This window comes from Artemia franciscana, chromosome 20, assembly GCF_032884065.1.
Source record: "Artemia franciscana chromosome 20, ASM3288406v1, whole genome shotgun sequence".
NCBI lineage: Eukaryota > Metazoa > Arthropoda > Branchiopoda > Anostraca > Artemiidae > Artemia > Artemia franciscana.
Window position 1 is genome coordinate 13,886,135 of NC_088882.1, and position 24,498 is coordinate 13,910,632.

General features: G+C 36.1%; 1 protein-coding gene across 4 annotated transcripts in view; it reads right to left on the minus strand.

Moving 5' to 3' along the window:
* The window catches only part of LOC136039776 (exportin-6-like), a 125,726-nt gene extending 101,870 nt beyond the window's left edge, over positions 1 to 23,856 (minus strand). For 2 of the 4 annotated variants that reach the window (XM_065723639.1, XM_065723643.1), the window contains exons 1-5: positions 23,756 to 23,839; positions 18,461 to 18,658; positions 11,669 to 11,857; positions 7,896 to 8,055; positions 3,717 to 3,901 (exon numbers count right to left, since the gene is read on the minus strand). In XM_065723639.1, coding sequence (XP_065579711.1) covers positions 3,717 to 3,901; positions 7,896 to 8,055; positions 11,669 to 11,857; positions 18,461 to 18,655 — 729 coding nt within the window. In that variant the 5' untranslated portion in view covers positions 18,656 to 18,658; positions 23,756 to 23,839. Of the gene's footprint in view, positions 1 to 3,716; positions 3,902 to 7,895; positions 8,056 to 11,668; positions 11,858 to 18,460; positions 18,659 to 19,844; positions 20,072 to 23,730 lie in introns of all 4 variants that reach the window. The other 2 variants (XM_065723640.1, XM_065723642.1) reach the window with 2 other exon arrangements.
* Positions 23,857 to 24,498: the final 642 nt, after the last annotated feature.

Below are 24,498 nucleotides of genomic sequence, written 5' to 3' on the forward strand. Positions count from 1 at the left end.
TTACTTTAAGGTGACAAAATACCTGAAAGATCACCCTTTATAAACTTTTTCAGTTTGTTGACAATTAGTAGGGAGGCTTGCCAAAACTTGCCATAGCATTTAACTTCTCGGGTTTTGTGCTGGAGATAGAGATATTTAGTTTCAATGGAACTTAGGTCATCAGTTTAATGGGAGTTAGGATTCTGCTTTTTCGATTAATTGGATTAGAATTTTCTTTTTAACGTTCAGGAAAGTGCAGTCCCTAAAATCTTCTATTATATCTGCTAGGGAAACACTAAAAACCAGCTCTAAGGAATTATCGTTCGAGCAATTCAGCGGCTTTGAAAGATCCCTATGGTGTCAACCAAAGTGATTCACCAGCCAAAGATCACCAACAAAAGGGGCATAAATTTTCACTGTCTTCTTAGTCAAACCACAAATTCTCGACAACCATTTGCTAATTGGCCCCTTTGTCTTTGTAATGGTCAGCAATGATTTTTAAGGTACTGTCTCAACTTGTAAAAAAAACATTTTATTAAAGTTTGAACATTTGCCGAAAGAAAGGCAGGTTTGTGAAATATTCAGCCTAAAATACTGTTATTACAGACCAAGCACAGACAGACCACCTCAGAGTCTTGAAAATGTGATCAAAATTAAATAAGATAAATCTAAAAAGTAAACATGTTTCTGTGAGTTTTAAATAATGAAACAGGTCGTTTTATAGAAAACTAGGTCCTTCATGTAATAAAATAAAAAAAAAGTTTTTTTAACTGAAAGTGAGAAGCGACATTAAAACTTAAAACGAACAGAAATTACTCCGTACATGAAAGGGGCTTCTCCCTCCTCAGTGCCCTGCTCTTTACACTAAAGTTTGACTCTTTCTCTCAACTCTACTTTTAAAAACAGTAAAAACTTTAGCGTGAAGAGCAGGGCGCTGAGGAGGGAGTAGCCCCTTTCATGTACGAAGTAATTTCTGATCGTTTTAAGTTTTCATGTCACTCCTTACTTTTAGTTAAAAAAAAAACTTGTTTTTTCTATTTAATTTCTGAACGTTTTTGAATTAATGCATGTTTTCGTTTTGGCTCTCCGCACAAGAATAATTCAAACGAAATTAGCATATTATTTTTATTTTTTTTGGCTAAAAAGCTTTCTCATAGTTTTGACCGGACGATTTTGAGAAAAAAATGAGCGGGGGAGGAGGCCTAGTTGCCCTCCAATTTTTGGGTTACTAAGGCAACTCGTTCTGTGACTACGTATACTATTTATTTTTTGTAGCAAATACCATTGGTTTAAAGCCTAGTTTTTTGTTTTTGTTTTTAATATGTAAAAATCTTGTTTTTAATGCGGGCAAAGAGGGGAACTTGGCATTTTTCACTCCTTATTTAAGTCCTTTATTGGAGAAGGATCCCAGAAGCAGTTGCGAAAATCTAAATTTCAAATATGTTTTACTTCCCTGTCTTAATAAAGTACTGTCCACTTTCGAATTTATTTTCTATAACTAAATAGATCGCAACGTGTTTCAAAATTGAAGTTTTCAACAATCATTGATTCTTTTTTTATAATTGATCCTGATTTCAACATTCCTTGGTGAGACTGTGGTTAGTCCTGAAAATCATATATCAAACAATTCGTGGTAACGAACTGTAGTAAGGAGCGACCCGGCTCAATAGTAAACGAAACTCTAAAAAACGGAATTTTGATGCTAATAGATACGCCAAAAGAATCAGATTTTTATGCTGATTTTAAATATATAAGTTTCATTAGATTTAGTCTTACTCATCGAATGTTACGAGCCTGAGAAAATTTGCCTTATTTTCAAAAATAGGAGGAAACACCCCTAAAAGTTACAGGATCAGAGAACCCTACTGTAGAAGTTTCAAGCTCCTATCTACAAAAATGGGGAACTTGCCAGAAATATTTTTTGCCAGAAGACCGATCACGGTGCGTGTTTATTTGTGTGTTTGTTTATTTTTTTTTCCCCAGGGGTGATCGTATCGACCAAGTAGTCCTAGAATGTCGCCGAAGGGTTCATTCTAACAGAAATTAAAAGTTCTAGTGCCCTTTTTACGTGAACAAAAAAATTGGAGGACACCTAGGCCCCATCCCACGCTCATTTTTTCCCAAAGTCAATGGATCAAAATTTTGAGATAGCCATTTTGTTCAGCATTATCGAAAAACATAACAAATATGTCTTTGGGGCTGACTTAATCCCCCACAGTCCCCGGGGGAGGGGCTGCAATTTACAAAATTTGACCAGCATTTACAAACAGTAGTGGTTATTTGGAAGTGTACAGACCTTTTCAGGGGGATTTTTTGGTTGGGGAGGGGGGGGGGGTTGAGGGGAGGGGCTATGCAGGAGGATCTTCCCTTGGAGGAATTTGTCATGGGAGAAGAGAAATTCCATGAAGGGGGCGCAGGATTTTCTAGCACTATTTAAAAAAAAACAATGAAAAAATAAACATGAAAAAGTTTTTTCCACTGAAAGTAAGGACCAGCATTGAAAATTAAAACGAGCAGAGATTATTACGCATATGAGGGGTTCATGTCTTCCTAAATACCTCACTCTTTACGCTAAAGTATTATTAGTAATTTCAACTATTTATTCTACAGCCTTTGTGATTCAGGGGTCCAATTAAGGCTTAAGTGTAAATGCGAGGTATTAACGAGGGGGCAAACCCCCTCATATACATAATAAAAATATACGAATATAGAAGTTCGTTACGTAAGGTAATTTGTAAGTTATGTATATTTTTTACTAATAAAAACGTTCGATAAAAATTCTAGTTGCCTTTTTAAGTAACCGAAAAATTGGAGGGCAACTAGGCCTCCTCCCCCACCCCTTTTCTCTAAATCGTCCGATCAAAACTAAGAGAAAGCCATTTAGCAAAAAAAATAATACGCAAAATTCGTTTTAATTAATCATTTGCAGAGCCAAAATCAAACATGCATTAATTCAAAAACGTTCAAAAATTAAATAAAAAAAAAGTTTTTTTAACTGAAAGCAAGGAGCAACATTAAAACTTAAAACGAACAAAAATTACTCCGTGTATAAAAGGGGCTGTTTCTTCTCAACGTCCCACTCTTTACGTTAAAGTTATTTACTGTTTTATAAAGTAGAATTGAGAGAAAGAGTGAAACTTCGGCGTAAAGAGCGGGACGTTGAGAAGGGGACAGCCCCTTTTATACACGGAGTAATTTCTGTTCGTTTTAAGTTTTAATGTCGCTCCTTACTTTCAGTTAAAAAACTTGTTTTTTTTTTTTTTTATTTAATCCAAGACTAGGATTTTAAACCAGATTTTACTCAGAAACACTGCAAGTGATTTTATTTTTTACCCTTTTTTACTGAATACTATAGGACATCACCTATTCTAGTATTAAATAAAAAAGACATAAAAATAGACGATTTGATAAGCAAATTCTTTTTATTCCATTTTCAAAATTCGATCTCTTTTTCTAGAGCACTATAGTCTATTACTTATGATTTTTTCTTATGCCGATAAATAAATTCAACAGTAGCCCGAGAACAAATGAGTATCCTCCAGGTTCTGCTTTAAATCATATCATGAGTGATGATTTATCACCAGGAAGGTGGTAGTAACAATGTTTGAGAGTAGAATGGGAGAGATGGAGGAAAGGAGAGAAAGAAAGAAAAGAACGGAGAAAGACAGAGATACAGAGAGAAAGAAAGACATAACGATAGGGGGAAAGAAAGAGAGAGAACAAAATGGTTATGGTACCTTATTCTCTTTAACACGAACAAAACGAAAAACAAGGTCAACAAGATCTTGATCTATCCACAACAAAGATGAGTTCCAAATGACCAACTGATTGAGACATCGAAAAACAAGTGTCAAAATTTGCTTCGTCAGTGGGTCAAAAATAGGTGGAAAATGGGGATTCTTCGAGCCAGTCTCCAAGATTCCTAAATTCAAAACAAAAGAAATGTTTATACAAAGAAGGTAGACAAATCTTGAGATTGTATGTTACCTCTAAGTAGATCCGTCCCTAGGGTTGGTGATCCCCCAAGAAAAATGATTACAGCGCCCCTCCTGACACAAATATAAGCAAACAAGCCAAATCAAAGTTAAAATTTTGATCAAATAGGTCAATCCCCAAGCGGTAAGGCCCTCCCCTCCAAGCTGCGGCACCCGGGGCAGCTGGCCCAGTTGCCCCTCCGTTTGAACGGCTCTGCCTCTGAGCTACATTACTAGTATAAGATACTAGCTGTTGGGGTGGCACTTCGCGCCACCCCAACACCTAGTTGGTGGGGCGCTTTGCGCCCCCCAAGCGCCCCCGCGTGCGTAAGTCGTTACGCGCCATATTAGTTACGTGCCATTGTAGTTGTGTCCCTGTGTCCCACCTGTGAACCTGTGTCTCGGTGTCCCGGTCGTCATTTGTGTCCCGGTCTGTAATTTCTATTCGAACAATCCCTGTGTCCCGGTCGTCATTTATATATCCCGCCTGTGCCCCCGGCGTCCCCGTTGTAGTTGTGTCCCTATGTCCCGGTCGTCATTTATATTCCCTGTGTCCCGGTCGTGATTTGTGTCCGGGTGTCCCAGTCTGTAATTTCTCTTTGAGGTTCCCGGTCGTCATTTATATTCCCTGTGTCCCGGTCGTCATTTGTGTCCCGGTGTCCCGGTATGTAATTTCATCAGTTGACAAACATGACGTCAGTCGACAAACAACTTCATGACGCATACAGCTCAATCCTTATAATGACGTCAGTCGACAAACATGACGTCAGTCGACACACAAACATGACGTCACTCGACACACACACACACACACACACACAGACAACTTATTTTTATATATATAGATTGATTGCTGGAATAAGGAATTGTTCCAAAAACAATCACTAAACTACATATTATTTCGGGCATATTTGTTTGCCCGAAATTCACGAACTCAAATATCTGCAGGTTAAAACCCGAAAAACAAGAAACTGCATACCCGTTTTATTAAGCCATATTTTCTTCCTAGGACTTATTTAACAAATTTTAATGCCAACAATTGTCACGGGATTTCATAAAAATGTGTATTTCTTTGGAAAGGAATAGGACATGTGAAGAATTGATCAATGTATGGCAAATGCACGTAAATATGACAGACACCGTAAAAGTAATAGGATTTGGGACTTCAGGATTCTTGGCTCCGAATGGCCCCTCCTCTGCAGCGCAAGAGCTTTTTGAATGCAGGACCTGCCAAAAGAAGTAGATCGTCGATATAGACTTTTTTTTAGCATATTTTGCCACGAAAATCAAATCATAGGAAGTCTTACCAAGGCTGAGCTAGTTTTTAGATTTTGCTAATAGGATTTAAAATTTTAAGCCAATTTAAAACTAGGCCCTAATCGGTAAAAGTTACCACGAACTGTTTGACCTAGACGAGTGGGAGCCCTGATCCATAAAGCTAGAGTAAAATCATTTTTTTTCTAAGCCAAGCCTCGAAAGCTTGAATTATTAAGAGAACTTGAAGCATTTTGCAAAATATTGAATTGTGAATCCGATTCAACTGCGTTTTCGGTAACCAGAATACTAAAGAATACCCGGAATTTCCCTTGAACACATTTGTCATCGTCGCCAATGTTACTTGTCATCGTTAAAGGGATAATAACAGTCCAAAATACGTTAAGGCACCTCCTCCCATAGCCCCGGCTATAAGTGCTAGGAAGGACAAGTTTACTTTTTTATAAGTGCATCAAAGGCCATCTTTATAAATTTTGTAGCTCTAGTGAATCAGCTTGAGAAGGCTTTGGGGAGAAGGTGGTGCATTAGTTAAGACAGAGCTGTCACAGAATCAAGGAGTCAAAAAATAGAGACTTTAGGGAATTTTTTTGCCTAAAAAGTGACCTTTAGGGACATTCATGACACCGAAAAAGGAACCAACAGGGACCTTGTCTTGTTGTTCTTCACCGTATAAACGACACAATCAACCTCATACTCGATATTCACATCGATCTCTCAAAAATGGGATGGTCAGCAACAATCACCGGTAATGTTGTCACCTTCTGGAAAGAAGCGGGTAATATCAAGTTGATCCGACCGCTTCCATCTTCTTGATTATTTTTGCATTTTTAATTGTCAACTATGAAGGCAAAAAAAATGGAAAAAAAACAAACAACCACTTCAATTAATGACCAACAAATAATGAAAAGCCTGTGACATCTCAAAATCACTTGTCTATTTTTTTTTTCCTGTAGACTTTTTCAAAAATGCAGTTAACAGCAACAGCTTTTTTTTCTGTTCTGAAAGAACGATTTCAAATTACAATTCTTACAGTTGAGTTACAAGTCAATAACATTTACCATTTCTGGATTTCTTTTATTTGAGTATTTTCTAAAATAGTTTTCTAATTTTTGATCACTATGGGCCCAGGGTCGTTCTTTGCGAGGTTGCAACTACCGCTACAATGATGGTATAAGAATATGTACGGAAGGGCTCCACATCAATGATGACACTGGTGAATTAATAGTCCATTAAGAGCGAGCTAAGAGAAAATGTCGAATCTCTGGTAACACATATATAAACAACGAAAACAAAAAAGCTCGGTAACTTAAATGACTCCAAAGGCAAAGGACGTCAAAACTTTGCATCCATCCTTATCACAAAGACTTTGACACTGTAGCCTTGAAATTATTCTGCAGCCTTCAGGATGCTAAAGGTCACTAACACTTTAGCGTAAAAGACTAGGCGTAAAAATTTTAGGAGCTTTAGGGGCCAATTTAGGATCTTTAGGGTCCAAACACCAGTTCGGACCTTGAGGGTCTAGTACCGTTATACATACATACATACATACGGATCTAATGTGCACTTCAATCGGCTGTTTAAAGAACGTTGGATGGATTGTACTTTAATCTTTTTCATTAAGAATCATCCAGAGAGGAAACCCCGCCAGAACATATCGCAATACAAAGATGCAATAAACCTTTGCTAGGGCAAGACGATTGTTAAACCGTTTACAAAAAGCAGTAGATCGTGCCCTTTGCGGACTCTCACAGGGAAATGCAAGATCATTAATTTACGTGCAGACTCTATATCCGAAACAACAGGCAGGTTAAGATATGTCAGCTACTATACAGAAACTCTGTATCACCAAAACAAGCGGTTATCGAACCAGAAACTTTGGCTTTATAATTTCTGATAGACAAGAGATTTTCACTATTTAAATGGTAAGACTAATGTTCGAAAATATGGTAAGTAAAATCCCTCGTTCATAAAATACAACTGTAAGTTCCCAATTCCATTTGAATGGTGGCCCTTCTTCCAAAACTTTACAATAGTGTAGCTCTAAAACAAATTATGTATTTAGTGCCACTCTACTGAAACTTTTAGAGAATATAACCGTCTTGTTAGAAGGAAGTATATGTTTTTTTTTAGATGCATCAAATTTTTGTGGACTCATACCTTAGGCGCTGGAATCGTTCTTTACCAGTTTACAACACATGCCGCTTCCATGACAATATAGCCTACCGGATCTACGTACCAGACGTCTTAAGCTCAATTCTCTCTGTAAGCAAACCTAGCCATGAAGGCAAAATTCCAGTTTAATGTTTCATATATGTTGCTGTTTTTGAAGTCTTGATTTATTTCCTTTTTTTTATATACTCACTTTCCCCCTTCTTTGTATCACGGGTTAAATAAATACAAACACACACGTTTAATTTAACTTCAGTCTTAAATCTATGCTGTATAGACAAAGACATTTATGCAGAAAGAAAATTGTTCCTGGAATGAGAGGGGGGAGAATTAAAAAACACACAAAAAAGGTGTATTATAAGGAATTACACGCAAATATATGAAACTATAGAAAAACAGAAAACATAAATATTTTGAAGGGAGGGGGATACTAAAGCCTCTCTTTCATATGTCCCTTGCTCTAAGTGTCAATATAATCTTAAATACCCTCCAACTTACCTTTAAAAAGAGTTAGAATACGTGGAAGGTAGCCTGAGAAGTGTTTAATGAGGTCTCTCTTTCGTTCAAAAGTTATATTTTCTCTGTTGCTTGAAAATTCCTCGACTGTTGTTTGTAAGAAAATTAAACCAAGAAGCATAGATTGTGGATCCGATGTCATCTAGAAAAAAAATGTAGAATTACAAGTTTCTGTATATTAACAGTAAATTATCATTTATAAGAAAATAAAGCCAATGAAAATGGACGAGTCTCAGAACAACCCCAGTTGCACTACTGCCTGCAAGTCCTGTGGACATGGTCAGCCATAAATCTTTGAATCATTTTTTGGGGGATCTCCAATTACCTTCAAATGGCTCACAGAACTTGCAGACTATTTGAATTGTCCTTACTCGTTAATCAGACACGACGACTATTTCGTTGCTATTTCTTTTTTGTCAACTTCAACTTTTTTTTTCAAAACCAATAGGAGTTTGAGGTCGTGCTATGTAAAATAATAACAAATCCATTCCCAATCAATCTTTATTCCTGGTTAGTTGTAAAGCTAGTTTCATTTTGTTATAGAGCTAGCTGTGAGGAGTCAATTAGCTCTAAACGTCACCTAATCCAAACATTCATCCCCGGATTAGGGAATGGACACCACCTGCAAAAGAAACACAAAACCATGAATGAACATAAATTAAATCATGAATTTGGTTGAACGAATTGAAGGGATAATTTAAGACAATAAACAGCAAATAAGATTATGGCTCGTAATAAAACTGAAGAGAGAAGCATAGATAGTCCATATGACACAATCAAAAACATAAGAAATTTAAAACAAACGGTAAGTTATTCTAATATAGTTAAATAATAAAAACGATAATATTTTATTATAATCCAGCCTAGTGGCACAAGCTTCACATCACACAACATCCAGAAAATAAATGCATAAATGAAAGAAATAGTGTCAGACTAACCACGATAAAACAAACAAATTGTAAAATCAAACTGAAAAAGATTTCAGACCAGAGGAAGGAAATGAGGAAGGATAATGCGAACGATTTTCTTCGAACAATCAAAAATCTTTTTATTTTCTGTAAGTCAATGATTAAATCCGTTATTGTTTAGTTTGTCTGCCCAAAGTAAGAACTCTTTCAAACAGTTCGTGGTAACAAGCTGTAAACAAGGAGCGACCCTGCGCAATATTAACTGAAACTCTAAAAAACGAAATTTTGATATCAATAGAAACATGACAAGAATCAAATTTTTATGCTAACTTCATAAGTTTCATCAAGTTTAGTCTTACCCATCAAAAGTTACGAACCTGAAAATATTTGCCTTACTTTCGACAAAAGGGGCAAACACCCCCTAAAAGTTATAAAACCTTAATGAAAATCAGAACATCAGATTCAGCGTATCAGAGAACCATACTGTACAGGTTCCAAACTCCTATCTACACAAATGTAGAAATTCGTATTTTTTGACAGAAGAAAAATCACAGATGCACGTTTATTTGTTTTTTATTTGTTTGTTTTTCTTCGCATGGGAGATCATATTGACCCAATGGTCCTAGAATATAGCAAAAGGGCTCTTTCGAAGGAAAATTAAAAGTTCTAGTGCTCTTTTTTAAGTGACCAGAGAAATTGAAGGTCAACTAGGCCCCCTCCCAAGCTCATTTTTTCCCAAAGTCACCCGATCAAAAAAATTTTATAGCCATTTTGTTCAGCATAGTCGAAAAATCTAATAAATATTTGTTTAAGGATGACTTAATCCCCCCACAACCCACGAGGCAAAGGGCTGCAAGTTGTGAACTTTGGTCATTGTTTATATATAGTATTGGTCATTGGGAAGCATACAGACGTTTTCAGAGGGGGGGGGTCAAGAGGAGAAGATTATGTAGGAAGATCTTTCCATGGAGGAATTTTCCATGAAGGGGGCACCAGATTTTTCAGCATTATTTATAAAACGATCAGAAATTAATTAAAAAAGCTTTTAAGTACTTTCAAAAGAGCTATTTATTCTAATTAAACCCTGTGTGATTTAGGGGTCATTCTTAGAGAATTGGAACAAAATTCAAACTTTAGCGAAAAGAGCAAAGTACTGACAAGAGGGCGAACCCACTCACAGACGTAATAATTTCTGTTCGCTTTAAGACCATGCAGAAATGAATAGCCTACATGCGTAATCGAAGCATTTCCACCTTCACCAAACTAATTCTTGGTACGTAAGGAGGGATCGTTTCTAGACAGGGGCAAAATAATGAAAAAACCAAAATCATAGGAAAATTAGATGGATATATAAGAAACTACAACATAAAACCAGACAGCAGTTAGAGGCCCGTCTCCCTTCCCTCCTACGTGCCCATGGCTGTATGAATTTATGTCTCTGCATTGCTGTTTTTACAGTTTTTGTATGTTTTTTTTTCTGATTATTTGAAGTTTCAGACTCTTGTCAATTGTAATTATCTAGAGTTTTGGATAATTGGATTTTAGATAAAAGGTTTTCTCAGATTTCTAGACCTGCAGATATTTTTGAGTTGACCCAAATTTGCAGATCACCTGTTCAAAACCGGGATTGAACAAAAATTATACAATTTGATGAGAGTAATGGGAAATTGGAACTAAGGAAAATACTAAAGCTAAAACCTAGTTTAGGAACAAAATTACATTTGACCATTATGTTTATTGAGATCAGTTCAAACTATCCCAGAACAGTTCATATTCGAAAAACAAAATTATAACTATCAAACAGTTCGTGGTAACGAACTGTAGTAAGGAGCGACCCGGCTCAATAGTAAACGAAACTCTAAAAAACGGAATTTTGATGCTAAAATATGCACCTAAAGAATCAGATTTTCATGCTGATTTTAAATATATAAGTTTCATCAAATTTAGTCTTTGTCATCAAAAGTTACGAGCCTGAAAAAATTTGCCTTATTTTAGAAAATAGGGGAAAACACCCCCTAAAAGTCACATAATCTTAACGAAAATCACACCATCGCATTCGGCGTATCAGAGAACCCTGTAGCAAAATTTGCAAGCTCCTATCTACAAAAATGTGGAATTTCGTATTTTTTGCCAGAAGACAAATCACGGGTGCGTGTTTATTTGTTGTTTTTTTTCCCCCAGGGGTCATCGTATCGACCAAGTGGTCCTAGAATGTCGCAAGAGGGCTCATTCTAACGGAAAAGAAAAGTTCTAGTGCCCTTTTTAAGTGCCCAAAAAAATTGGAGGGCACCTCGGAGGATCTTTCCTTGGAGAAACATGTCATGGGGGAACAGAAATTCAATGAAAAGGGCGCAGGATTTTCTAAAATTTTTATAAAAAAAACAATGAAAAAATAAACACGAAAAGGTTTTTCGATTGAAAGTAAAGAGTAGCATTGAAAAATAAAGTTTGACTCTTTGCCACAATTCTGCTTTTTAAAACAATTAAAAGCTTTAGCGTAAAGAGCGAGGGATTGCGGAGGGGACAACCCATTTCATATACGGAATAATTTCTGTTCGTTTTAAGTTTTAATGTCCCTCCTTACTTTCAGTTAAAAAAAACTAGTTTTCTTTATGTAATTACAGACATGAACGTAGGAACTCATTTCCAAGGGAATTGGTATTTCCCTTTTTTGGACGGGAAGGAGGAGGATAAGCTAAAACAGTACGTACACTGCCCGGAAAATATAAGAAATTAAAGAAATAATTTAAAAAATGGATTTCAAGATTACAGGAATGGGACCACCTCATTTACAAGTGTCAATCGACGTCAATAGGAACATCAATAATAAAATTTAAGAAACCTTACATTTAGAATCGTATCCAGATAGTCTGGATCTTCGGCTGGCCAATCAAACTTAGCGAGGTCGACAATAAGTTTGATTACTTTATTCCGTAGATAAGCTGCAGATGTGGACTTTCTGGAAGCATCAGATAAAGCCCTTCGCACTTCTTCTTTGTCATTTCGATTCAACAACGCCCATCGTTTAATCAAGTCCTAAAAATAGAAGCAGGATTACTTTATAAAATAGAAGCTTGATTACTTTATTCCGTAGATAAGCTGCAGATGTGGACTTTCTGGAAGCATCAGATAAAGCCCTTCGCACTTCTTCTTTGTCAGGTCGATTCAACAACGCCCATCGTTTAATCAAGTCCTAAAAATAGAAGCAGGAAACATGCATCAGTTTTTAATAAAATAAATCCCGATGACCTTTTCAATATCCTAAAAATTAAATGACCTTAGTACATGAATGTTTCAGGAATAGATCTACATTCTAAATTATATCCCTAGAAGTTCCTTTCAAGCCCCATCTATACTTGCTCCTTATGTTTAAATCTCAGATGATAGCAGAGAAAATAGATGCATGCCACGAATTTGGAAAAAAATTTGTCCTCCATTTTCGGTTCAGTCTGTCTTTCTTGAAATAAAAACTTAATTCCTGTGATTGCAATAGAATTTCAAGCAATATTATGATTTTTTTCGAATTTAGTCCACACTTTTACAAAACCACTTAAATTTTGTAAATTAGGGTTTAACAAAGGCATGGGGCTCTTCATACTTCTTCTTCGTTATTGTAAATCAATAATATCCCACCTTTACAAAATCCTAAAAAACGGAAGTTAGAAACATGCATTGACCTTGGAATAAATAATTCATACTATAGATATAGCCTTATTATTAGTTATTGGTTCACGCCAGGTCACTTTGAAGCCCCCCCCCCCACCTGATAAACCATTGCGCATACCTAGAAAATCAATTGAAAAAAAAAATAAACAGGCTTTAATGCCAAATCGTCCAGGAAGAAACATATTAGCTTGTTTGTATTGGAAGAGGAACACTTAGGTTTTGTCAGTTTTACACCTGTGCCTCGATTTTGGTTTAATGGGAAACATAGTAAGGGTCAAACCCTTTTGTTTTTACAAACAGTGTGAAATCAGGGCGGATTGATGAATACGACGTTTTATTTATATGAGTATAACAAATGGCCTTGGAAAAAAAAGGGTATTTGTTGTTTTTCCTTTAGTCAAAGCCTAATCCCGTTTCTGTTTTCGGCTGGAAAGCTCAGTTAAAGAGGGTAAGGATACAAATAACAGTTTCAAACTGAAGTTGAACTAAAATATAACAAGTGACGTTTCCCAGGCTCAACGGCTAAAATATTACGAGAACACATAAATGATAAAAGACAATAGAAAAACAACAGAAAAACAAAAATGTTATGCTATTCTAACGTTTTACAATCTTTTCGAAGGACGAATATTCGCTGCAAGAAAGGTGGGGGGAAGAGATAGAGAAAACGGGAGAAGAGAGAAAAAAATAGAGAACAGTGGGCAGAGTAGAGGCAGAATGGCTCATGTCATTCTCAGCTTCCCTTTGAATTTTTGTAATATCTTAAATAATAAGCTAATAGTTTCATCACTTTGGCGGTTGCTTATGCCAATTGTACTAACGAATTTAAGTCTAAGTGACACTAAAATTTAAAACGTGCAGAAATTAGCCTATATATCAAAGAAGTGAAGTAAAGTGCAAGAGAAAAATGGGAGGCAGCCTACAAATATTCGCGAAATTGCGGAATGTTTTGAGTCTTAACGGTGTTCTTTTGATCAGAGGCAACGATATAACGTTGCCTATAGTAAGGGCCATACGGCTCCAATGTTTTATTATATATTTATCATTTATTATTTTTTCCCAAATGCACTTCATATGGAAGTTGTCGTCATAAATTTCAAAGAGGACTCTTTCGACATGAAATGGAAAGTTCTAGTTCCCTTTTTAAGAGTCAAAAGTGATCTACCTCAAAGATTTTGAGGTAGCCATTTGTTAGAAATAGTTAAAAGAACATACAACAAAAACTCAAGGGTCGACAAAGCCCCCAGCGCCCGAGGGCAGGCGTTATAATTTATGTCCTGAGGGCAAATATGGTTCTTATAGATGGGATGCTTGTATATACTTCAGAAAGGGCTCGTTTAATTGGAAATTAAAAGTTCTATTTTACTTTTTCAGAGTCAAAAGAGATCGGAGCGCAAATAACCCCCCCCCCCCCTCACCTCGCCTTTCTTCCCCCAATACATCAGATACAAATTTGAAATACGCATTTTTTCAAAATAGTTCAGAGATCAGATAACAAAACTCTGATGTCGACATGACCGCCCAGGGCCTGGGGAAGGGTTTGTAAGTGATGCCATGGGGGCATATAAGGTTCTTATGGAAGAGACAATTATATAAGCTTCAGAGAGGGCTCATTTGATTGGGTATTAGAAGTTCTAGTTCACTTTTTCAGAGTCAAAAAAGAGACCGAAGGGCAACTATCCCCTCCCCCCACGCCCTTTTTCCCCCAAATGCATCAGATAAAAATTTTGAGATAGCCATTCTGTTAAAATAGTTCAAAGGTCAAATAACAAAACTCCTATGACGACACAAACCCCCAGGGCCCGAGAAAAGAGGTTATTAAGTTATGCCTTGGGGGCATATAAGGTTCTTATAGAAGAGAAACTCATATAAACTTCAGAGAGGGCTCATTTGATTGAAATCTGAAAATTCTAGTTCCCGTTCAAAGAGTCAAAAGAGATCAAAGAGCAATCAGCCCAACTTCCCCCAAACCCTTCTGACAAAAATTTTGAGATAGCCATATTGTTAAAAATATTTCGAACATCAGATATAACAACTACAAGGTTGACACAAAGCCCCAGAGCCCGGGGGCAAGTGTGTTAAGTTATATCCCGGGGCATACAAGGTTTTTATGTAAGGAGAGGTAGTATAAATTTCAGAAGTGGCTAGTTTGATTGGAGACTGAAAGATCTATTAACCTTTTTATGAGTCAGAAGGTATCGAAGGTCATTTACCACCATCCCCCACCTCCAAACACGACCAGAAATTACTATTAAAGAATAAATGCAATACAAAACGAACAGAAATCAAATAAACATTCATAGCAAAAACCATACAACAAGCAATAATATATTAATAAATGAATCTTAAAGCGAGTAATGCTTAAATAGGGTATGCAAATCAAGCTCAAAACGAACAAAAATTACTACACACAAGAGTTTGGGTATCGCCTCCTACTCTCACTGTAAAAGTCTAAGACCTAATGCGTCGTTGGTGCTTTACTGAAAACCAATTTTATTACAAATATTCTCTTTTGTACTTAATATTGGAAATAAACATTAAAATTAAAGTAAAATTTTGAACTGATGATCTTTCAGCAATTAATATTATTATACATCAAATATTCAGTTTAATTTATTAGTTCTTTCTAGAATTGTTCAAGACAAATATAGTTTCACAACAAACAAGAGTTTAGATACTGCCCCCTTCCTTTAAGGTGAAAACCTAAAGCCTACTGCGTCATTGGCGCCTCACTGAAAACTAATTATATTACAAATATTTTTTTCCAGTTCTTACAGCATGGAAAATAAATATAAGATTACAGTGAAATAAAAATTTGAGCTGATGGTTTTTCAACAATTAATATCATTATATATCAAATATTCAATATGATTTTGTTTATGCTTTCCAAAACTGTTCAAGACACATAGTTTTCAGTAAAGCGCCAATGACGCAGTATGTTTTAGACTTTTACAGAGAGAGAAGGACATCACGCCCAAACTCTTGTTTGTAGTGATTTTTGTTCGTTTCAAGCTTGATTTGCATATTCAATTCAAGTTTCACTCGCTTTAAGATTTATTTACTCATTTATTTTAGTATTTATTGTATGTTTGTTTGCATTGATTGTGTATCTAATTTCTTTTCGTTTTGGGTTTCATTTATACTTTAATAGAAAAATATTGTTTTTCGTTTTAAGCTTGATATGCATATTCAATCTAAGTATTACTCACTTTAAGATTTATTTATTCATTTATATTATTACTTGTTGTACGTTTTTTGCTATAATTTTTATTTAATTTCTGTTCGTCTTGGGTTTCATTTATTCTTTAATAGTAATTTCTGATTGTTTTGAGTTCAAATTTTAACAGATATTTGTATCTGCTGATCTTAAGTTGAAAATGGCCTTTACTTTTCTTTGAAAAAATTCATTTTCGGAAAGTTTGTATTTATTAATTTCATGGGAAAAGCTAGATTTTTTCTAGAAAATATTTTTCTTTCTCCATTTGGGGATCTTCACCCCCCCCCCCCCAAGTCAAGCGGTCACCCCTCAAGATTAGCATAGAGGATCTACAACGCACCTTCGGGAAAAAAATCGAAGCCTCAGACCCTCTCCCACAGAATAACTAGGGCGAGTCTATTGTTCATTGATGTTGGACTATTTGACTTTTTATTCGTCACTCATAAACTTAGTAAATTTTACACCTTTTAAAATTCTATTTTTAGAGTGTCGGTTAATTTGGTAAAGATTGCTTATTATTTACCGACATGAACAGTTTGATTAAAGTACTTAAGAAATAAATGTGTATGGCATTATTTTTCCAGCGTTAAGAAAACACACATGCACAAGATAGGCTGGCTTTTTCACAGAGGGCGTACTATAGTTTGTGCAAATTCTTTTTAACTTGTGAGCCACAGAAATTCAACAAAGTAAAACTGCTTTGCCAAGCCATCAAGTAGCAAATTTGTGAAACCACATGAGCAAAACGAACAGAAACTAGATCTACGTTGCATGGGCGACGTGAGGTGATGAGGCAATCTTTGTTCGGCTTCGCCGAGTAAAGTGTTGCGAGAACAACACTTTGGTTTTGTTTCCTCGCTTCGATTAAATGCTGAAGTTGTTAATCTGTAAGGATCTTAAAATAATTTACTAGGTACACCAACTCGCAAAAGTTGCAAACCCCTCATCGCTAGATAATTGCAGCCTAACAGCTGATTATTACTTAAAAGTCCCCTACATGTCTACATGTACTGGACTCCAATTAATCTTACCATCAAATACACCGGAAACAAATAATAGGTACACCAACAAGCAAAAGTTGCAATCCCCTCATTGCCAAAGATGAACATGAGCTAACAGCCGACTGTTGCTTAAGACTCCCCTATACGTCTCACAATTGGTATCGGCCTATTTTTGTTTCAGTGTGTGTACCTTACTACTGAAGTTGTCAACCCCTTTAAACTTTCAAACTGATATATCTCATGAAGAAATTTTTCTACCAAAAAAAGGATGATATATACTTTGATCAGCCCATCAAGAGCTATCGACTGCCGTCAAAAAAGAAAATCTATCTGTCTTACTTCAAAAGTTGAATTTTTTGCCGTAGGCCAAGTTCCTAACGTCAACATTTAGAAAGGAGCAAAGGATAAACTCGAATTTCTTTAGCAATGAGAGAGCTTTTAAAGTTTAAGAGGTACATCTGATACCATTTCTCTACCGAAATCCCTAGTGTAAGAAACCGAATGATAAACTCAGCTGAAATCACGAACAAAAATGGGTAGAAACAACAGATTTTTGGCCCCAGGCAAGAGTTCTGCAAAGCTTTTCAAAATGCAGAGTCATATTCATCAATCCAGCCTAAGGTCCACACTTTCCGTAAAATCACAGAAGTTAGATCCTTACCAATTTTTAGGAGTAAGCTGAAATTGGGGGGCGGCGGACACCCCATTGTTTCTAAATACTAAAACATAATTTGCACAGAGGGGGTAGTTCCAAAGGGTCACCCCCGCGTTTAAACACCTTGGAAAATTTATCATGGAAATTCAGCTTGTGTGTCCGCATTCGTTGGCATACTAGATGAAATTGTCGACACATTCTTTAAATCTTCCTCCAAACTTAAAACTCTAGCTGCACTCCTGCATCTAGTGTGCCTAGCATTGATTCGTTAATAAGAGACCATATCATACGATGTAAATTTTTCACATTATTATATGAGTGATTAAACTTCATAGTCCTGCTATTGAGATTAAGGTTTTGAATAATTAGATTAGGGTTTTCAATAAATATTTTACTCTTCTTTCAATCAGATTTTTACGGATTTGTGTTTATGTAACTAAATCAGCTTCTTTCATTAAATTTTTAATTTCAATGAGGATAATGAGGGAAAGGAAACTGCTCAGAACGCATTATATTAAATACCCAGCCTAATCACCTTTATATATTAAGTATTTAATCAAAATATGCCAGAATTGCAGTTTTTCTCACTGAGGCTAAGCTCATTTTAACCGAGAGCAGACAGGCAAGCCGGTTTTACTCATATCAAACAGATCAGGAACGTGGTTTTAGGATTTTTAATAAGTACAAAAAAACTGCTTCAAGCTGTTGCACAGAAAATCAAGCACTAGCTTCTGACCAAAGTCAAAACCAAAGGGGGGAGTTTTAAAAACTATTCTGTTAATCAGTACTGTAATTAGCAAAGTTCAACATTAATACAACAAATATTACTTTTAGGTTGTTTACACAAATAAAATGGTGCTAACAGGGACATGTTGTTAAAAAGATTTTATTCAATAGTCATAAATCTGAGCAAAGTGATTGCAATCTGAAAATAAGTAGGGTTAGAGCCTGGCAATGTTTAAACTGATTCTAAAGCACAATGCAGTTTGTGTATAAGCTTTGTAAGGTGTTGAATCTTTATAACGCTTATAAGACAAATTAAAACATGACTTAAAATCCTTCAAAGTACCTGCATGACATACTATAGAAACAACACTTACCTCAACTACTGTCAATGCTTGCATTCCAACAAGTTCACTAGCACCATCAGAAGCTATGTAGCCGAGTGCCCAGCGGATGACATTTGGCTTTGAGCCAAGTTCCTTCAATTTGTACTGAATTTCATACCTTCTTTCATTTGTTATGGCACTTTCATAAAATTCTTGCACTAAGCCTTCTAATTCCTGGATCTCCATTTACTAAAAAAAATATTAGCCGACTAAATTCAGCTTTTAAACATGACAAACTAAATAAAAGCAACAAAGAGCAAAGGTGAGGAAAGTTGGCAATTACCCCCCCCCCCCTCACCCTACGGGAACAAAAAAAAAATCCAACAAGTTCTCAGTATTGATGTATTAAAAGAGGACAAACTGGTAAAACAAGAATGTTCTTCAAGACCTCTGCCCCCACAGAAATTCCTGATGCTTTTGCCAGCTACTGAAAACACTTAGTGCATTCTAAGTGTAATACATGTAAGGTGTGCAATAACCCTTACTTGGGGAAAAAGGGAAAAGCAAAATTAAAGGAGCTGGAAAGCAATTTCCTTGGAAAGATACGTTAATCTGAAAGAAGGGTAAAAATTATGAATTAAATATGTAGGGACACACATTTGCTTTTATAATAGACAACAACACCTAAAATATTTTTTTTTAATAATTGTCATTGATAGAATTAAAGAGCAAAGTTGACATCTAAAATCTAACAAATTATTGCTTATATTTACGAAAATAGCTCAAATAAACTGTTATGTTTCTTGATACTTGTAGGATTGTGCAAAACTGCTTTTTTGTATGGTAAAAAACATACAATTCTTTAGGATGATTTTTTTCTTAAGCAGAAGAAAATACTGAAAATAATACATTATTTCAATCTATTGATAACAAGTTGACTCAATACAATAGTTCATAAAAGAATAAATAATACTTTACACACATTTGTAACAAGGCTTTTATATTCCAGTATATAGAATTTAAGCATTGCATGCATCCTTGAGCTGAAAACCCTTTGACTTGGGCTTTACTGGAAGACCTATTCTCTAAAATCTGCAATAAGGGGGATAGTCAATAAGACCACAAAAATACCTTTAGTTGTTTATTTGGAAGTATATCTACCAGATAGCTTCCTTGACTCAAGAACTTGAGCATAGCAGATCATCCTATTCTTCTGAAACTAGTGGAGTAAATTTCCTGAAAAGAGGCTAGCCTAGTAGCCAGCAGCTTCAGAATTTGCTGCTCCCCCTCCTCATCCAGCTGTCTTGTGGCTTCTTTTTTTCAAGCATTTGAGAGTATGTCCTACAACATATGGGCCTACATCCAAGGGAATATATGGTAAGGAGCTTTTTGTATAGAGTTCCAAGGAAATAGGAAATGCAAAAATCAAACTTACTTGATTTCTCTAGGTTCACCTTTAGTAAAAGCCCATGTGCCAATGCAAAACTGGAATGGTTACTCTCTACTATGAAATGCTTATTTTCTTCATGTTGAAGCCTGTTTGATACAGCCAGATTATAACTACAATTATGACTGCAGCAGATTCCTTCAGACACAAATTCCTATATATCAAACAGTTTGTGGTAACAAACTGTTTGATTGACCTCCATAGTAACCAACACTCTAAAAAACAGAATTTTGATACCACAATATACACCAAAAGCAGATTTTTTTTTTGCTGATTTTTAATTTATAAGTATCATCAAGTTTAGTCTTACCCATCAAAAGTTATGAGCCTGAGAAAATATACTGCATTTTCTGAAAACAGGGGAAACACCCCCTAAAAGTCATAGAATCGTATTGAAAATCACACCATTAAATTCACCATATCAGAGAACCCTACTTTAGAGATTTCAAGCTCCTATCTGCAAAAATGTGGAACTTTGTACTTTTTGAAATTTTGCCAGTAGAAAGATCATGGATACGTTTTAATTTTTTTTTTTTTGTTGGTTAACGCAGGGGTGATCATACCAACCCAGTGGTGATCACACCAACCCAGTGGTCCTAGAATATAGTGAGAGGGCTCATTCCAACAGAAATTATGACTTCTGGTGCCCTTTTTGAGTGACCAACAAAATTGGAGGGCAACTGGGCACCCTCCCATGCTCACTTTTTCCCCAAAGTCACCTGATCAAAATTTTGAGATAACCATTTTGTTCAGCAAAGTCAAAAATCTGTAAACTAGGTCTTTGAGGAGTTAGGGTGTTAAGAAAAAAAAATCAAACTGAATATTAGATATATAAAGATGTTAATTGCTGAAAGCTCACCAGCTCAAGATTTTGTTTCACATTGGCCAGATTTAAAGCTTTGATGCATCTAGGCCATTTTTTTGCTAAATTATTGTGGGAATCCCCAAAACTTTGAGAATAGTGAAAGCCACAGGGACTAGGGGGCCTATTGGTAAATCCTTGACAGGTTTCATTACAATTTTCATTTTAATTTCAATGTTGTAATAACAAAAAAAAAGAAAATCTTTGTAAAATTTAATATAATAGTAATTTTAATTTTGCCCATTTATACAAAACAAGAGTTAAGAGCTCATATGGCACTTGTGACAAGGTCAGAAGAGCCAAGAGCTCATATGGAATGAGCTATAGCAAAATTCTAAAAATCAATAGATTGATTTAAAAGGAAAATCAGAGGCTTAAGGTTGGTCGGGATTAAGAATAAGAGCTCTGAGACACAAGATCCTTCTAAATATCAAAATTCTTCAAGATTTGTTCATCCACTTGTAAGTTAAAAATACATCATTTTTTCTAAATTTTCCTCTCCCTTTAGCTCCCCAGATGGTCAAATTGGAAAAAATGACATTATCAAGTCAATTTGTACAGCTCCTTGACATGCCTACCAACTTTCATTGTCCTAGCACATCCAGAAGCACCAAACTTGCCAAACCACTGGACCACCCTTAACTCCCCAAAAAAGAACATATCCAGTCTGGTTATGTCAATCACGAATCTACAACATTTTCTTATTCTACCCACCAAGTTTCATCCCAATCTCTCCACTCCAAGCATTTTCCAAGATTTCCAGTTTCCCCCTTGAACTCCCCCCAATGTAACCAGATCTGGTCGGTATTTAAAATAAGAGAGCCAATCACAAATCTACAACATTTTCTTATTCTACCCACCAAGTTTCATCCCAATCTCTCCACTCCAAGCATTTTCCAAGATTTCCAGTTTCCCCCTTGAACTCCCCCCAATGTAACCAGATCTGGTCGGTATTTAAAATAAGAGAGCCAATCACAAATCTACAACATTTCTTATTCTACCCACCAAGTTTCATCCTGATCTCTCCACTCTAAGCGTTTTCCAAGATTTCTGGTTTCCCTCTCCAACTCACCCCAATGTAACCAGATCTGGTCAGGATTTAAAATAAGAGCTCTGAGACATGAGTTACTTCTAAAGATCAAATTTCATTTATATCCAGTCAACCATTTGTAAGTTCAAAATATCTCATTTCTTCTATTTTTTACAAATTAACCACCCACCCCACCCCCAAACTCCCCAAAAGAGAGCAGATTCAGTCTGGTTATGTCAATCATGTATCTAGGACTTGTGCTTATTCTTCCTACCAAGTTTCATCCCAATCTCTCTACTCTAAGCATTTTCCAAGATTTCTCATTACCCTCTCCAACTCCCCCAATATCACCGGATATGGTCAGGATTTAAAATAAGAGCTCTTACACACAAGGTCCTTCTAAATATCAAATTTCCTTAAGATCTAATGACCCATTTGTAAATAACTCATTTTTACAATTTTTCCTCTCCTTCCATCCAGCCCCCCCCCCCAGATAGTCAAATCAGAAGAACAACAGTTATCAAGTCAATTTGCATAGATCCCTGACATGCCTACCAATTTTCATCCTATTAGCACATCCAGAAGCACCAAAAAATTTACCTAGGCTAGGATACCATCTATCCCTATTTCTACCAACCTGAGCATTAAAGTCTCCTAGCAAAAACACCATATTTCTACCTGGTACTCTGTCTATTTGCTCCTGTAACTGTAAGTAAAATTCATCTGAGTCACTAGTATCTCCATCAGTTGGTTCAACAGGGGCATATACTCCTATAACTGATACCCTGAACTTTTTAGTCATAAAATGAGCAATTAGTATTCTATTATTAATACCATCCCAGCCTTAGCAGCTTCCTTATTCATCATGAGCCCTACTCCCTGTCTATGTACCCCATCCTTCCTGCCTGAGTAAACAAATTCTATGTCACCTAATTTCATGCTTCCTACCCCTGGGATATGAGTTTCTGAAACTCCTAATAAATCCAGTTCAAACTGTCTGAATTTGTCAGTCAAAATGTTGATGCAATAGTCATTTTTTAATGTTGTAACATTCCAAGTTCCAATTTTTATGTTCTTTAAATCTTTGAAATTATTTTGGCCTCAGGAAAAGCAGTGATCCTGGATACCAGTGCAGGATGGAGACCAACATATCCCCCAGGATGGGGACCAACATATCTTCTATAGTCTACACCAAAGTGCTTAAGCCGGCTTAGAACTGGACAGCAAGAAGTCCCTGGGACCTCTAGTAAGTTGGAGGCTTTGTGAATCCTGGGCCTATCTTGGTCACAACGTGGTTTTCAGCACTTGGTGATGCTCTTCTATCAACAAGAGTTGGAATCCTGCACAGACAGTCCCAAGCCTATTACCTCTGACTCATTATATATTCATGCCTATAACTTTTGGTTATAGGCATGTCACTGAACTTTTGGTTATAAGGTTAGCCTATGCCTATAACCTGCAATGCAAAACTTTCTTAGTCTTGAAGAAAAAAACTGCAGAGCTCAGTCTACAGCACAGGGCCATTTCTTGCCTTATTGGGGGATTAGGGCACACTTACAAGAGGAGTAGCTTAATTAATGTTCATTCAGAAGGGAATACATGCTTAGTTCTGCAGGAGCCACAAGTATTGTACCAAATTACTCACAAATAGACTGTTCTCAACCATTATATTGGCTATGGTACCCTGTCAATGTACTCCCCCCCCCCCTAATGGCACTAGGTAGAGCCTTGGAAAATATATTTCTCTGTTGATGTTTTTTATTTCCTTGGTAACATGTAGTTGTATTCCTGAATAATCAAAAGCATTATCTGATATCAATGGAACCAGGATCAGTTAGATAAATATGTCATTTAGGCCTACAAAAGGTTTCTTTTTAATTTGGATAACAAGAAAAAAACCAGAACGCAATTATCTCTGAGCTCCCAGTTTCAGGTTTATCTCAGTGACATAAAAATACTATAATTCATAAAATGATAATTGCCCTTAAAAGAGCTGCTAATACTTACGCCTTATAAGTGATTTAAGGCTTTTGAAATTTTTTGCCATTTCTGATGTTTCTGCTGTTGTTGCGTTGTTTGGGGTTTGATGCGTTCGACCAATAGGTCATATGCGTTCGTATCACTCAGTTGTTCTGTGCTTTCTATAATCAATAGCTTGCTTGGGTGTCACTTCAGTCAGTATTTACTGAACCAGAACAGTATCACTTAACTTGCTAACGGAGGGGGGCTATTTGCCTGCAGCAACTGCCTGCGCGTTTGATGCTTCTGATGTTTCTTGTTCTTGTTCTGATGTTTCTTCAAAAGAAAATCCGATTCGTTGCTGATGCATTTGCAAGAATTGGATTATTGCTAAATGTAGATAAATGTGAATTTCTTATATTTAATGGGGTTAGCTCGTCTCATCCTTTGGATTGCATTTCTTTTTCCGTACCACAAGTTACTTCTTTTCGATGGCTTGGGATTTCTGTTTGCAATTCTTTAAGTTCTTTTCGTTTTCAGATGATTCGGGATATTCAATTTAAGCTTAAACTGGGGTATTCTAAAATTGTTGGAAATCGTGGACGTTTCAGGCGACAAGCACTTACAAAGCTGTACTTGAGTTTCTGCGACCATTCTATGTTATTTTGTGCTGGTTTTTTTATGCTTTCGAATAAAGGTGACGTAAAGAGGGTCAAGACGGATTACTATCGGTATTTAAAGTTCCTACTTTATTTACCACGATCATGTCGGAACCGAAGGTTAATTAGTAA